General features: G+C 38.4%; 1 protein-coding gene across 1 annotated transcript; it reads right to left on the bottom strand.

The window, feature by feature from the left end:
• Window positions 1–529: 529 nt before the first annotated feature.
• LOC107734538 (leucine-rich repeat neuronal protein 1-like) lies at window positions 530–3,912 on the bottom strand. The gene has a single exon (XM_016546527.1). It carries the CDS (start codon window positions 3,824–3,826, stop codon window positions 1,592–1,594), a length of 2,235 nt encoding a protein of 744 aa, XP_016402013.1. The 5' UTR covers window positions 3,827–3,912; the 3' UTR covers window positions 530–1,591.
• Between the last annotated feature and the right edge of the window lie 11,492 nt (window positions 3,913–15,404).

The raw sequence follows: 15,404 nt of genomic DNA, 5'->3' as shown, positions 1-15,404 counted from the left end.
GTGATTTACAGTCAGTGATGAAAGAACATCTTAAAAACATGTGACATCTGTATGAACAACATTTCACATTAGAACTGACTGCTCACATGTCAATTCTAGACGTTGTCTGTATGAACGTGAGTGCATTTTCTATCCCCTTAAATTAGAAACTAAAATAAAGAAAATGTTATCCAGCATAAAATACCAAAAAACAACACTTGCAACAAAATAGCTCAAAAACGGAGCAGAAAAATATAGAAAATCAAGAAGTGTTGTATATGATAGATATTTTCCCTCACTGTACTTTAGAGCTAAATATACCATGACATCTCATTGACAGTGACTATTGAACTATTGAAAATGTGTCTCAACTTTGGTTCAAATAATACATAAAAAAGTGCACCCAGTAATTTTTTTCCCCATTTGTTTACCGTGTCACTAGTTAAAATTGCTTATTTCTCTGGCTTTAAACATTCTTCGAAACATTTGGGATAATGTAAGTACACAAGTCAGCAAAATATATAACACTGTTCTAGTGGTTTTTGGATATTTTAATAAAAAAAATCTTACATATTGTGCCTTTAATTCATCTATTAGGAGAAAAACAACATTGATTCTTTTTAAATTTTCATTCAATTCAGTTCTCATTCTCCACACACACTTAGAATTGTGTGAATATTGAGTTTGGCAACGTGTTTAACTGAGAACTGAAGCAAGCTCTCGGTAATCAAAACGCCAAGCGCATGATGAGGTACAAAGCATAGAATGGCCCCATCATTGATAGCAATTGGTGAATGTCTGCAAGTAAATGTCAGGCATTTGAACCACATGATCGTTATAGTCTAATTATCTTTTTTTTTCAATCAAATATGAAATACATTTTCAGACAGTGCTAATAAACACAGCCATTTTCACACACTCCTCCATAAATAGTTATTTAACAATGCAAGAATAAATAAGCACAGCTGCGCAGTTGTGTTCCAGATATTAATTGCACATGACAGCTAATTAGTTTGCAGAAACAGCCAGTTCATAGCACCTGGCAGGTTTGGTTTAGATTTTATTTTCATTACAATGCAGGTGATAAAATGTGACGAGCTGAAGACAAATGAGAGCAACGAGTGCGTGTATGTCACCTTCTCACACCTGTGTATTTTTAGAAGTGAGAAAACTAGGAAAGAACTCCCTGCTAGCACCAAAATATCATGCAAACGTTCCATGCAAAAACTCCAGAATCTGATGGCATGTGACTTCATTTGATATGTGGGAGGCAATATAAATAGTGTTGATCTGTGTTAGTGTATTAGCTTGCTTAGTGCTGATATAGAATGAAGAAATTATATGAATTATTAACACATTGGCATGCTTAACGTTGAATTAGTTTCAGAAAATACAATGCAATGCAAAACCATAGAATGTGTTTTGCTGCCCACGTCTGTTGGATGTCTAACAAATCACAACTGCAACCAAGTGTGCTTGGCATTGAAGGGTACAATCTAAAAATACATATATCTTTCACAATGACAAATCAATAATACATACTTGTCATTTATGTACAACACAGTACATATACTGTTTAAAATGTCTCTTCTATCTACTTTCTGTTGTGCAGCTACCACATGTACGTTTTTGAAGTGTCTATCTGTGAGTTCTGTGGGTCAACGGTGCCCTCTTTCTCTTTTTCCGTCTCATTCTCCCAGAGGTTAATAAGTGGTGGGTAGAGTTCGTTCAGAGGAATGGAAGTGGTGTGCTGCATGTATTTCTTAAGAGAGTGGTGACAAGATTTCTGCTTCATGCGCCATCCCATGTAGAACACCAACAGAGCCATGATGCAGATGGCGAACATTGAGCCCATGACTGCCGCAAGGGCTACGTTGTTTGGCTGGGCAACCATCTCCACGGCAAAGCTGGCTTCTTTGGTGGTCACGTTGATACAAGAGTGCTGGGTCTGCTCAGTGCCAGCCATGGTCAGGCAAACTTGGTATTCCGTGGAAGGTAGGAGGTGAGTGAGATTGTACTCTTGGACATCTACAGGGACCATCGCCGTGTAGCTGATCTGCGGGTTGTCGATTTTTACTGTAGCGCTGAGCCACTTGGGTTGTGACACTTCATGGCTGGAGGATGCAGCAGATGGTTGCACCTTCCATTCGAGCACCACAGACTGGGCATGGATGATTTTTGCCAGGATTACTAAGGATCCAGTGGTGTTCACCAACCCTTGATGACCTCCAATAGGGTGTCCACCATGCCAGTTGCTCCTATCCACATAAATAGAGACACTTCGGGTGTCGGCTCCCTCTGCATTCCAAGCAACACAAGTGTAGAGACCAGCATCCTCGGGTTCAACATGTGGGATCTCTAGAGCACCTTGTTCTTGCATCCGATGCTTCTTCGGTATTCCTCCTCCCTCATTCGAGGATGGTGAAACAGCTTCAGAAGTGACTTTGTCTCCGGTGGGTGTCACCCAGTAAAACTGAGGTGCTGGATCTGCCACGGCCCAGCAGTTGAGTGTTAGAAGCTGTCCTAAGGTGACGTTGAGCTGTGGAGGGAAGGCATGCTGAGAAATTAGAGGCAGGCAGGTGTTGCTTGCCCCATTCCAACTTGCAGACACCACTTCCTGAAGGGATTGGCCAACAAGATGTGGTGGGGAGCCACAAAGAGTTATTTGGGGCTCCAGAACTTTGAGACTTGATTGGTTGCCCAGGATGGGCCACCAGTTGGCGAGACAATCGCACCTGAGTGGGTTGCCATAAAGACTGATTTCATCCAGACTGGGGAAAGCAGATAAAATCTCATGGGGCAAAAGCATGAGGTTGTTATTGTGGATCAGTAAGGTGCGCAAGCCACGCATTTTCAGGAAAGCAGCTCGGTCTATGAAGAACAGGTGAGGGCTGTTGTAGAGCTCCAATTTGGCCATTTGTGGTAAATTAGAGAATGCGCCCCTCTCAACCGCCACAAGTTCCTCCATGTTGTTCAGACTGAGTTCCTCTAAGTGGGGAAAGTCTCGGAAGTCACCTTTCTGTATACGGATAATGGGATTCTTGTTAAGGTCGAGAAACTTGAGGCTCGGTAGAACACGCAGGGCTTTCTTTGGCACAGCCGTGAGCTTGTTATCGAAGAACGAGAGACTCTCAAGGTAGTCTAATCCCTGGAAAGCACCCTCTGGTATTTCCCTGAGCCCCATTCCCGCGAGAACCAGACTGTGCAATTTAGAGAGGGGGTGGAAGTTCATATCTTGCAGTCCAAGAATGGGATTTTCCCCTATCATTAGGATCTCAAGGTTGGGTAGAGACTCAAACCAATGGCTATCTATCGCCATAAGCTTATTAGAGTTAAGGTGAAGCCTCAACAGGTTCCCCAAGCCTGAAAATGCATTAGGACCAATAGAAGATATCTGATTATGATTAATATAAAGCTCCTCTAAGTTGACTAGATCCTTTAGACACATATTAGGTAGCTCTTTAATTTGGTTTTCCTCAAGGTAAAGTGTGACCAGTTGGGTTAGGTTACTCAAGCCAACGTCTTGGATTTGTGTGAAGTGGTTCTGGGAGAGATCCAGTTCCGTGAGGTTTACTAAGCTCTGGAGTTCTGAGGTTACCCTGGAGATATTGTTGCTCTGAAGAAGCAGCACCTGAGTATCGACTGAAATATTCCATGAGATTTTGCTCAAATGGAGTTCGTTGCAGTCAACAGTCTTGGCTTGATGGTAGACCGACTGAGGTGTGTACCATGGGCGGGTCTCGCAGACACACTGGGCAGGGCAGAAGGGAACTGCAAGGGAACAGCGGCACATAGCCAAAACGAAACAGACTGTGAGCAGTGAAGTGGAAATGGCAGTTCTCTCCATATTGAGGATCTCTAGAGTGTTGCGCCCAGTAGGTAGTTGACAGTTGGAGGGAAGATTGCTACAAAATGGAAGACAGGAATTTTCTCATCCAGCCCTGCAAAATGAAAAAGAAAGAAGACTTATAAATCATGCAGATTATATGATGCTAGTCGAGTGCAAATGACATTAACGGCAACTTTAGATGTGATATTTATTAGCATCAGTTCCAGAAGTAATATTAAACATAAAGACGGCAATTTCTGCTCTCCTTAAGATCACACAAACAAATCAAAGCATCATTTTTTGCAATGACTAAATATCCAGAATTTACATTTTTAATATTCTACACTTCGTTTCCCTGCCAGTGCTCAGAGATCCCTCTGATAATTGATTATTCAGTCATCTCTCTTTCTAGTCAAACAGGGAGCAATTGTTAACGAGTATGCAGGATCATTCCGGCCTGCATGCAAAAATACACCTGCCAAGCACAGGCTCCGACAAACACATGAAAGGAGCCACACATCAAAGCCTGAGTGTGCTGCACTGTACGTCTCAATACCATCTTCCTGTAAATGTAAGTGCGCCTGGAAGAATTGCACAATCTTGTAACTTTTGAGTGTGTGACCAGTTGGGTTAGGTTACTCAAGCCAACGTCTTGGATTTGTGTGAAGTGGTTCTGGGAGAGATCCAGTTCCGTGAGGTTTACTAAGCTCTGGAGTTCTGAGGTTACCCTGGAGATATTGTTGCTCTGAAGAAGCAGCACCTGAGTATCGACTGAAATATTCCATGAGATTTTGCTCAAATGGAGTTCGTTGCAGTCAACAGTCTTGGCTTGATGGTAGACCGACTGAGGTGTGTACCATGGGCGGGTCTCGCAGACACACTGGGCAGGGCAGAAGGGAACTGCAAGGGAACAGCGGCACATAGCCAAAACGAAACAGACTGTGAGCAGTGAAGTGGAAATGGCAGTTCTCTCCATATTGAGGATCTCTAGAGTGTTGCGCCCAGTAGGTAGTTGACAGTTGGAGGGAAGATTGCTACAAAATGGAAGACAGGAATTTTCTCATCCAGCCCTGCAAAATGAAAAAGAAAGAAGACTTATAAATCATGCAGATTATATGATGCTAGTCGAGTGCAAATGACATTAACGGCAACTTTAGATGTGATATTTATTAGCATCAGTTCCAGAAGTAATATTAAACATAAAGACGGCAATTTCTGCTCTCCTTAAGATCACACAAACAAATCAAAGCATCATTTTTTGCAATGACTAAATATCCAGAATTTACATTTTTAATATTCTACACTTCGTTTCCCTGCCAGTGCTCAGAGATCCCTCTGATAATTGATTATTCAGTCATCTCTCTTTCTAGTCAAACAGGGAGCAATTGTTAACGAGTATGCAGGATCATTCCGGCCTGCATGCAAAAATACACCTGCCAAGCACAGGCTCCGACAAACACATGAAAGGAGCCACACATCAAAGCCTGAGTGTGCTGCACCGTACGTCTCAATACCATCTTCCTGTAAATGTAAGTGCGCCTGGAAGAACTGCACAATCTTGTAACTTTTGAGTGTAACAGCTCTCAGAGGGGCTGGAACTGTACAGGGGAAAAGCCAAATGAACACCAATGCAATAAAACAGATTCCAAGCACTTTATCACACTCTAAACATCCAATGGACAAAATATCTCCAGGCCAGAGGCATTTGAGATCTCAGGAACATATTTTAGCCTCAAGCATTTTGGCTACTATCGAATTTGTTTAGCACCACCTGACACATATTCAATCTTCTGCAATAACCAAGGCATTTGGAGTGAAAACAACCTACATACAAGAATGCACAGTGGCGTTTGTCTTCATCTTTTTTTCAATGTCAAAAAAAAAGAGATATACCCTGAGTTCAAACAGGAGCCTTTAGTGATGGACTACTGTTTGATCTCCCACTATGCCAGGGTCTGTAATGCATTGCTCCCCTGATTGCCGCTCGGTGCTAATGAGCTGAATTTAACTGGCAGGAGGTGCAAGAGAAGAACCGAAGACTGAGAGCTGTTAATAGGTCTTACAGCGTGACTCACACAGACACTAAACTACAAAAATCTAAAAGTGCTACCATATGTTTTCACAAATCCTTAAATGAAGATGAAGATCAACAGAATTAATTAGAACAAACAGCAATACTGAGTTTATAAGATTCTTGACGGTGGTTCTCAACTGGTAGGTCATAGAATTGTACTGATGGGAAAAAAAGACAAAAACTCATCATATACTTGTGTATAGTTAGGATAGACAGATAAATAGACTTACCAATTTTTTAAGGCTGTGTTTTCGATCAAACTCTACAATATGTTGACACAAATTCATCTGTAACTTATAGTGTCATTGTAGTTCAAATATAAAGTAACGCAAATGTCATGGGTTTGATTCCTAAGGAATGCATGAACAGATTTAATCAGTTCAGTTCATGGAATCAGAGTCAAAAGCATAAATGCAGAAGAAGCTAGTCAAATGCCAACAAGGACAGGCTTTGTGACATGCCCTCATCCTTGAAAATGATGAACGAAAAATATTCATTATAAAACAAAATATAACCGAGACTAATTTGTTTTGAGTGGTGAATTATTGGCTCACTGTAATATTAATACATTCTGTTTTTGGTCACCACTTTATACTCAATTTAATATCTGGGTCCAGAAGAAAAAACAGTTGAGAACCTCTGATATATGACACATTTCAAATGAAAGCTGATAAATGACGACGTACTGAGCGGATGGAAAGTGACATTTATATTGTGAACCATGTGTAACAACAACTTTGTTCAAAGCACATCACTGAGAGGAACAAAGTTTTGTCTCTCACAAATCACACATCCTGACTGCACATTAGAATAGATCCAGTGATGCAATGATGCGCAACTTCCCTTTCTGTTATGTCACATGCTAAACACTAAGAGGACAGGGATTTTGTGTGCCTGATTCAATACTGAACATCTGTTTTACTAACTGCTCATCCGACCTTAACACAAACTTACTGTGGTGAAACCATGGTAATAAACCCTTACACATATTTCCCTATATATTAACAATCAATATATTAAATTATTTCATGTATTAAATAATTGTGTGCACTTCAGTAACTGTTTGGTTTGGCTCAGCTACAAAATCAAATATCAGAAGACTACAGTGGACTGTTCAGACTGCTGAAAGGATTATTGGTGCTCCCCTGCCCACCCTTCAAGAACTGTATATCCAGAGTGAGGAAAATGGCTCAGAAAATCACTCTGGATCCCTCACATCCAAGCCATCTCCTTTTTGAACTCTTACCATCTGGCTGGCGCTACAACTGGACTGACAGGCACAAGTAAAGTTTCTTCCCCCAGGCAATCTACCTCATGAAGAGTTAAATGTTCTCTCCTACTGTTCAATAAAAAGATGTGCAATACCACTTTTATTTACTCTACATCTTATTCCATTCCTTGTAAATTCTATTCTTTTCCATCTAGACACCACAACTGTACAGTACATACAAATTTGTCTATTTCTGTTTATATACAGTGTTGGGGGTAACTCATTACAAGTAATGCGAGTTACGTAATCAGATTACTTTTTTCAAGTAACTAGTAAAGTAACGCATTACTTTTTTAATTTACAAAAAAAGTATTACTTTATTAATTTTCAAAAAAGTAATGTCAGTTACTTTGTTTTCCCATTTATTGACTGACAGCTCTCCTGTCCCCATATTGGGAGAAATCGGAAGTGCAGAGGAATTGTGTGCGCTGTGTGAACATGATGCTACTGTAGTTCTAGACTAAATGTGAATGTGCATTAATTCATCCCACTCACAAAAAAACAGATTTAGTATTCATCAAAATGAATTAAAACACTGAAATGCAAACTCAGAATATGATGCAAACCTGCAATAATTAAATATGTTAAATAACACAAATGTATCTAATCCCATTTTATTAACCAATATCTTTGCTGCTGACTATATATATATATGCGTGTGTGTGTGTTATCTGTGTGTTGTTGTTGTTGTCTCTGTGTACTGGAAGCTTCTTCTGATTTTCATATATGAAATGTATAACTTAACTATGCGAACAATAAAGTGAGATAAAAGTTCATGAATATGTGCTCTTCATTGCATTCATTGTTATATATTTTTATATGCATCAGTATATAGTCATAAAGTTTTTTTATTATTCTTGTAATAAATTCTTTATAATTCATTCATTATAAGAATATGCATGAATTATAAAGAATTTATAATTCATTATAAGAATATGCATGAATTATAAATTCTTTATAATTCATGCATATTCCTATAATGAATTATTTATAATTAATTTTAAACACATTATAAATCATTTTTATTCTCTATTTTTATTTCTTGTGATTATTTTATGATTATTTTTATTCCTATTTATGTAAAGCACTTTGAATTACCTTTGTGTATGAAATGTGCTATATAAATAAACTTGCCTTGCCTTACACGGTCCATCCATATACTGTAGTATACTGAAAAATATAAGCACTAGTTCTCATATGTTGAAATGCATTGTTTAATATATTGCATTATATTTTCCAGCATGACTTCAGATTGTGTGCATTCAATAGCAAGCCGCGACAGACAAACCGACGTGTGGCAGCAGTAAAACAAGCCAATCCAACACTTTCACAGAGACATGAGCTGCCTATTCCATTGAGTCTTGGGGTCTTTTAATCTGCTCAGCCTGTGTAAAGCGCTCTCGCGTGCAGCAATAGGCCTGTTAAAAATTCTCAGAACAAAGACTAAACATGGACACGGCGCTCAGAAGGCACTGGCTCTGGAAATGAAAACAAGATGGGGAAAAAATTATCCACCCTCAATCACCCCCCTCCACACTCTGATCTTTCCATGCGTCGAACACAAATTAACTCCCCTGAGAGGTGTGTTGAAGAGGGGCGAGATGAGATGGGGGAGGGGACAGTCAGACGGGTGGGGTGTGTCCCGCTTTGCTGCAAAGAGCCTCAAACGTCTGATGTACCTCAAAGACTTGTGCTGTCACAACGTATTGGTGCATAAAAGTCCAAAGCATTTCATACTGAGCATGCAATCTCTCGCATTAGGTTGTTGACGAGTGGTTCAGGTAGGAATGATCCGATTTTAACAACACCAGAGCCACTTCTACACTCGTACAACCGGTTCTGTTTCTTTGGAAACAAAGCTATTGGGAATCACAATGGCAATTGAGATCTTGAAATCTCTAATGGCGCAATATACCGTAGGTTTGCTTTACACAAGTATGTGAATGCAAACGCAACAATTCCTAACACAATACAGGTATACAATCCCAGCAAAGCTTACATTAGCAAATATGGTGTTCTCTCTTTCAGGTCAACTACTCTCATGAGAATCATGCTGAGCAAGTTAAATTATATAAAGATGTTTATGGCAGCTTTCTGACCAATAAAACACTTGGTTTAATGGCACATACATATGAATTAACTCTATAATTACCTTGAGTGCTGAGGTCTGTTACAGTCACAGTAGCATAGGGTCTGTTTGTTTACATTTATTATGCATATTTCACCGTTAAAATATTACATGCATCTTTACCAACTTTATATCATTGCAAAGGTAGGAGTTTTGTAATGTAATTAAGAAGCACATACCCATTTGATCATGATTCAGTCTCTGGTATTTGTCATGTCAAGTGTTTAGTAAACATCCAGTTTGAACTTGTGGTCCAAAAGTGTGCACATTTATTAAAATATTGATGGAATCTCACGTTTGCTTGTCATATTAGACAGTTGCTTTGACACAATCTGTATTGTTAAAAGCGCTATATAAATAAAGGTGACTTGACTTGACTATTATCATCATGTACGTTATTCACTAAATTATGCTGATCTGAGAAGCATTTAACAGTGGAACATTTCTAATACCAATGTGAGTCTGTTCACTTGGTAGCCATCTTGTCTTGTCAGCTATTTCCAGTCATGCAACTACAGCTCCTGTCTACTTGAAGGGGAAACATATATATAGATCTGATAACAACAGTATCATACATTGTGCTTCTTATAATAAATGCGCATTATGAGATTTTTTTGTGGGTGATTTAAGTGTAAAAGTCACAATTTATGACACCATTGGTGTCTGATTTTATTTCTGATTTGAAATGTTGAAAATGAATTCTGACAAACCATTTTTATATAAAAAATTCTATAATGTATAGTGCATTTATATAATGTGTATTGCATACATTTTATACTCTCTCCATTCCCTTTATTCAAGTAGAAAGAAGCTGAAGCTATAGGCTGTAAATCAGTTTTAGTATTACTGATATACTACTATTATAGTATTTAGTGATATTAATATCAATTAATATACTAATTAATATTAGTATAATTGATATTATATTTATTGAATTAGTTTTCATTTTTATAGTTTCGGTAACTTTGTTATGTGATTTTGTCATTTTTATTAGTTTTTAATCTTTCTATTTAGCTTTCATTTATTTCTAGTTTTAGTAATTTTAGTACTTCAAACTTATTTATTTATTTTTTAACGTTTTTTTACATTTACATTTCCTATAATATTTATATTTTACTTCATTTTAGCTTTATTTCAATTACTGAAAATGATTTTTAATAGTTTCAGTTTTAGTTAACAATAACTACACAGCTGAGAAAACAAGTGCATGCTTTCAGAAGAGACCATTATTATGCCAGCAATGTGTTGGCCAAGCATTTACATCCACGTTAGCATATTTGCATATATTTCTTGCCTAAGGCTAGAGTGTTTCTCTGTTCCTTTTGTGCTAACTCTCATTCTGCCAACTCGTGCATGTTAAGAGCAACTGGGAAAAAAAGATTGGGAGAAAAAGACAAAAAGATGACTGTTGACATACAGTATTGGGCTAGCAGTTCAGATCATTTTAATCTTTTTGATAAGAAATATTTTGAGTTCATATTGAGCTCTCTGACTTGCATGGCAAATCTCAGTATGGTTTAAAATGTTGTTGATATCTCCTCTGAACTGCTACAGATTGTCTTTTTCTAAAAAAAAAAAAATAAATAAAAAAATCAGACACAACACGTCTCCTTTTGCTCTCCATTTAATCTCACTGCTGCCTCAAAGAAGCAATTGAGATTTTAACAAATCTCCTTTATGAAATTTCATTCCTACACTCTTAAAAATAATGATTCCAAAAGAAGTTTTTGCAGTGATGCCATCGAAGAACCATTTTTGGTTCCCCAAAGAACCTTTCAGTGAACATTTCCTAAAAGAAACTTTTTCCTTGGTGTGAAGACTATTTTAATAATCTAAAGAAACTTTTTCCACTAAAAAGAATCTTTAGTGCGATGGATAGGTTCAATCGATGTTAAAGGTTCTTCGTGGAACCAAAAATGCCAATAAAGAACCTTTATTTTTAAGAGTGTGTGAAAGCGCTGATCCTTTAACAGACTGGAGTCAGATCATCTTCAGCGGCTGCCATCTTGCTGCCGCCCATCCTGCTGCTGCAGAGATCAGATCACCTTCAGCGATGAAGAAAGGCGGAGTATTTGTGAGTGTGTGAGAGGGTGGAGGAGGTTTCTGTGTGTGTGTCTCAGTCTGGCTGTAGCGTGTGACACTACTTCGCATGCCTGTCTGATCGCATTAGACACTGGGAAGGTCGTTCTGGACATAACCCCCACCCCACCCCCCGGCCCCTCTGCACGGCAGGAAATGGGGCCACCTTACCTGATGCCATGGCAACCTGACAGGAAGAAGAAAAAAGGACTAACCTTTGGGGCTTCCTATTGCATATGTGTATGATGGGACATACAGACACAGTGAGAGAGAGAGAGAGAGAACTGGGAAAAGAGCTGAATGAAGAGACAGAGAAAATCACCTAAATGACTTAGTGAATCTGGAATATAAATACACAGTTGACAGATTACAGTAATAAGACCCTAAAGGAAAAGAAGATGAAATTAATATTAATATTGATATATAGGTCAGAATACATGGAAACTTTTTTTATTTTTTAGTTACAGCATCTTACAGCAGGGGCTAACTGCCAAAACGAACCAAATCTTTTATATTATTATTAAATAAATAAATAATTATTAAATATTACATGATAGCCATGCATCCTGAAACATACACTTAAAACATAAGATAAAAATCACTATAGTGTTTGAACAGTTCCTGATTTTTGACTGGTGTGTGTGTGTGTGTGTGTGTGTTTCGAACAACAAATACTCTGAACTGCATGTGTCTACATATGTGCCAAAGTCCTCATGATGAACTGAGAAATTATTGAATTATTGAAATGAACTGAAAAAATGCACTTGAGCACTATTAAGCGCTATGTTGGGACAGATGTTGTTTGATTCACTGTCTTTATTATAAAAGTTGTGCCACTCAGCTCAGTGACCAAGTGAAGTGCATTGAATGAATGGCTCAGCTTGTAATTTCAGAGAGATTATCCAGCCAGCTGTTCACGAGTCTGGTGCAAAAGTTTTACAGCTAGATCTTTGCCTTTTAAAAGCTATTATGCCTGCTGGAAACAAACAAGCATCCTGACTATTGTATTTACTGTACAAGGTGCCCTACATTTCACACTCTCTAATGTACACAGAATACAACAATGAGGTGCTACTGCAAACCATTAAAATGTAATGATATGAACATGTACACATGGCCACATACATCAGAGCAAAGTACAACAATGGAGAGCAAGACAATGGCGTTGTTCCCCAAAGATGTGCTGTAGTACAGCGGTGATTGGAGATTAGGATGGTGTGTAACCGATAACCCTTTGGGGCTGATCTCTCTTTTAGTCTCTCCTTTTTATTTGTCATGCCTGAACACAGCCCCTCACATCTGCAAACATATTGGAGCCGATGAAAAATTCATGGATGGGTTATTAACTATTGAGTGCACTGCAGGCAGGTCTTTAATTTTCATCCTTGCCTTTTGCTATTGGGTAAAATTTAGGGAAAAAAGTAGCTGTTAATTGGTGTGAAGGAAAGATGCATCTGGGCCATCACAGTTTGACAACACCTCATGACCTCATTTACTTTTCAACCCTTCATCACTTTCTCACACACCAATATGTATTACCAATATCAACTTATACATCACAGTTCAAGTGGATAGCCAGCACAGTACAAACTGTTTAAGTAACAGAAATCCAGTCTAATAAAAGTCAGGTGATGCATAAGACTTACAGGTGATGTAATGTGACATGGAGTGTTAAAGGAATAGTTCACCCTACATCCAGTGGATCATCTGCAGTGAATGGGTGCCGTCAGAATGAGAGTCCAAACAGCTGATAAAAATATCACAAGTAAATATCCACCACTCCAGCCAATCTATGTCTTGTAAAGTGAAAAGCTGCATGTTTGTAAGAAACAAACCCATCATTAAGGCATTCGATTTAAAAACCGCATATTTCTCTCCTGATTCAGATGAGATTACTTTTCCACTGTAGAAAACAATATTATGGATAGAGGACTTGTATTTCAGTCGGAAGCAAGTTAAGGTAAAAACATCTTAATGATAGATTTGTTTCTTACGAACACACATCTTTTCACTTCACAAGACGTTGATTGATGGACTGGAGTCGTGTACATTACTTTTGGATTATTCTGATGTTTTCATCAGCTGTTTGAACTCTTATTCTAACGGCACCCATTCACTGCAGAGGATCCACTGATGAACATGTGATGCAATGCTAAATTTTTTTCCAAATCAAATAAACAAATTCATTTACATTCTGGATGGCCTGAGAGTGAGTAAATTTTACTTTTTGGGTGAACTATTCCTTTAAGAAACCCTGTTTGATTAAGATAATTCAGTTTGGTGCTGCTAATGAGAAATAATGACAAGTATAACTGACAGAACTACATGTTTAGGTTGGCATGAGCCAGTGTCGCTATACATTTCATCATAGTAACATCCAAAGCTGTGAAGAGAGTCAAATAAAAGCTGAAAATGTGTACTGGAGCTAGTGCAGCATTTAAATGAAATGGAATGCATACTGAATCAAAGGAACGCCAGCGTAAGCATTTTTGCAAGAGAAAAACACTTAAAATTCAAAGCTTACTTTTTTTGATGCCAATAAATGCAGTTGGAGGGCCTACTAAGTTATTTGCCCTATCACCGCACTGCTGGGGTGAAAAAACACTGAGCATTAAATGTAAAGAACTCACCCACATACACCCACCAAACAGCACATAACTGTCCATGAATACACACTTATTGGTTTCAAAAAAAAAAAAAAAGGACAGAGAACTGCTGCTGGGAGAGTGGGCTGAGTGAAAAAAATAGACTTATGAGTCACTGCTTAAATGTCTCCAATGAAACATTACAGAGCAAAGTTAAGTTCTGGCAATATTTGAGGCTGTAAAACTAACACAAGCAAACTCTGGCAAGAGCCAGCGTGTACTAAACAGGGTTGTGCGCTATTCAGGATTGAAGTGAGAATGCCTTTTAGGGCATGTTGTTTGGTTCGATTAAAATAAACGGTGCAATTGCCCTGTTAGTGCAGTTCATTTGAATAAGTTTGAATGATGCCATCCAAGCCTTATTGTGCACCAAACAAGCAGACCAAGATCCACCTTTTTAACTCTGCTGTGGTTCGACTGATATATAAATGCAACACGTCTCAAAGACATCTAAACAAACCAAAAACAGGATGTGATGTCACAAGATGCAAACTTAAAAAGGCCAGAATGCTCAAGCATACCTGGCTTTTGTTGCCCTTTACAGTTCGGTACAGGCATCAGAACCGCTGTCTCATTGCAGCAGATCTTTGTGCGGTACAGAGAAATTCCTAACACTGTTTTGACTCCTTTACACATATTATAAACTCTATGCGAGTTAACAGCTGGTCAAAATGCCACCATATGTACACACATACAACAAGTACATTTAGCCACATAGCATTGTTTGGGATGCTTGGTAACTTTGCTAAATATACTTCATAAAAGTATATTTTATGTTACCATATCCTTATCCTTATGAACCAGCAAACAAGAACTAAATATATCATTTTCTTTTTTGGTCCAGACCAAAAGAGCCAAGAGAACCGAACTACAAGTGTAAACACAGCCTTAAAGGGATAGTTCACCCAAAAATGAAAATTCTGTCATTAATTACTAACCCTCGTGTTGTTCGAAACCCGTAAGACCTTCGTTCATCTTCGGAACACAATTTAAGATATTTTTGATGAAATCTGAGGGCTCTCTGACCCTCCCATAGACAGCAAGGTAACTACCACGTTCAAGGTCCAGAAAAGTACCAAGATGATCGACAAAGTAATCCGTGGGACATCAGTGGTTCAACTGTAAAGTTACGAAACTACGAGAATACTTTTTTGCGCAAAGAAAACAAAAATAATGACTTTATTACACATTTTCGTCTCTACTGCGTCACTTTGGACATTACGCCGGATCTGGGTCAGCGCCGCCACACACTCGCGTCATGATACTGTCAGTAACGCGCGTCTACAAGTGACGCAGTATAGACGAAAATGTGGAATAAACTCGTTATTTTTGTTTTCTTTGCGCAAAAAAAGTATTCTTGTAGCTTCGTAACTTTACAGTTGAACCACTGATGTCACACG

The sequence above is a fragment of the Sinocyclocheilus rhinocerous genome, unplaced genomic scaffold, assembly GCF_001515625.1.
Source record: "Sinocyclocheilus rhinocerous isolate Xijiao unplaced genomic scaffold, SAMN03320098_v1.1 scaffold99, whole genome shotgun sequence".
Lineage (NCBI taxonomy): Eukaryota > Metazoa > Chordata > Actinopteri > Cypriniformes > Cyprinidae > Sinocyclocheilus > Sinocyclocheilus rhinocerous.
The sequence above is the reverse complement of the archived record's forward strand: the minus strand, read 5'-3'. Positions and strand labels throughout refer to the sequence as shown.